We start from the raw sequence: 1,056 nt of genomic DNA on the forward strand, positions 1-1,056 counted from the left end.
ATTGTAGTGGAGGAGGTTGATTCTGTTAACGTTGTTATTAACCGTGATCGGGAAAATGGCGGAAAAAAGGGGAAAACTTTCAAAACCCGCAGCAATCTTATCCACCAGCTTGCATTCGTCGGGGACATTTCTGGCCTGCCCAATGGCATCAACCCTAGCCGCCTCCCCAGGGGAATCATTCCAACCTCCCCCGGCCCCGGACTCTGTTGGGTGTCTGTCCCTGACCTCAGGGTGACAATCTGCACTGCGAGCTTGGCTGCCCTGTCAGCTGCATCATTTCCCAGCGCTTCCCTGGTACGTAAGACAGAGTGCCCTTGCACTTCCACTACTGCCACTTCCCTTGGACGATGCACTGCCTGGAGCAACCGTCGCAAACTCTGGTCGTGTTTTACCGGCCTCCCAGTGCTGGTTTTAAAACCATGTCTAACCCATGCTGTGCCCTCTACGTGGACTGCGGTCCATGCATAATTGGAGTCAGTGAAGATGTAAACTTGGTGTCCCTCACTCAGTTCTAATGCCCTTGTCAGGGCTGTAATCTCTGCTGGCTGTGCAGATGCAGGCTGTGGGATTTCCCCAGACTTGATGGTGTCGTATACCCCCCCTGAATCTCTGACCATGGCATACGAGGCTCGTATGCCGCCTGCTTCCCGACGGCTGCTGCCATCGGTGTACAGGTCCCAGTCTGCCTCGGCCAGGGGTTCTGTGTGCAACCCCTTACGTATCCTCCTCTCCTCAGCCACTCTGGCCACACAGTCGTGGGGCTTCAAGGATCCCCCATTCACTCCCACCATCATATTCCTAGTACTCCCCCTATCGGATGCAAACATAATGTGCGGTGATAGAAGGGCATTCTCAATTCTAACCTGCCGCCCAGCTGAAAAGCTGAATGAGTTGGAGACCAGAAAGGCTCCTATGCTGTGATCTGTGTGAATAGTCAAGGGATGGCAGAGTACTAGATGGTCAGTGTTGTTGACCGCTTTCATTACTGCTGCCACAAATCTGGCACAGCCTGGCTGCCCTGTCTAAATGGGCTCTAAACGGCAGCTGTAATACCCC

The 1,056-nt window shown here is 53.8% G+C and overlaps 1 protein-coding gene across 1 annotated transcript; it reads right to left on the reverse strand.

Annotated features, from left to right (window-relative positions):
- Positions 1-225: 225 nt before the first annotated feature.
- On the reverse strand, positions 226-794 carry LOC122544836 (ribonuclease H-like; the record flags this gene model as incomplete). Its single annotated transcript, XM_043684146.1, has 1 exon — positions 226-794. A coding segment is annotated over exon 1 (569 nt), but the record flags the coding sequence as incomplete, so codon positions are not given.
- Positions 795-1,056: the final 262 nt, after the last annotated feature.

Source organism: Chiloscyllium plagiosum, unplaced genomic scaffold, assembly GCF_004010195.1.
Source record: "Chiloscyllium plagiosum isolate BGI_BamShark_2017 unplaced genomic scaffold, ASM401019v2 scaf_46156, whole genome shotgun sequence".
NCBI lineage: Eukaryota > Metazoa > Chordata > Chondrichthyes > Orectolobiformes > Hemiscylliidae > Chiloscyllium > Chiloscyllium plagiosum.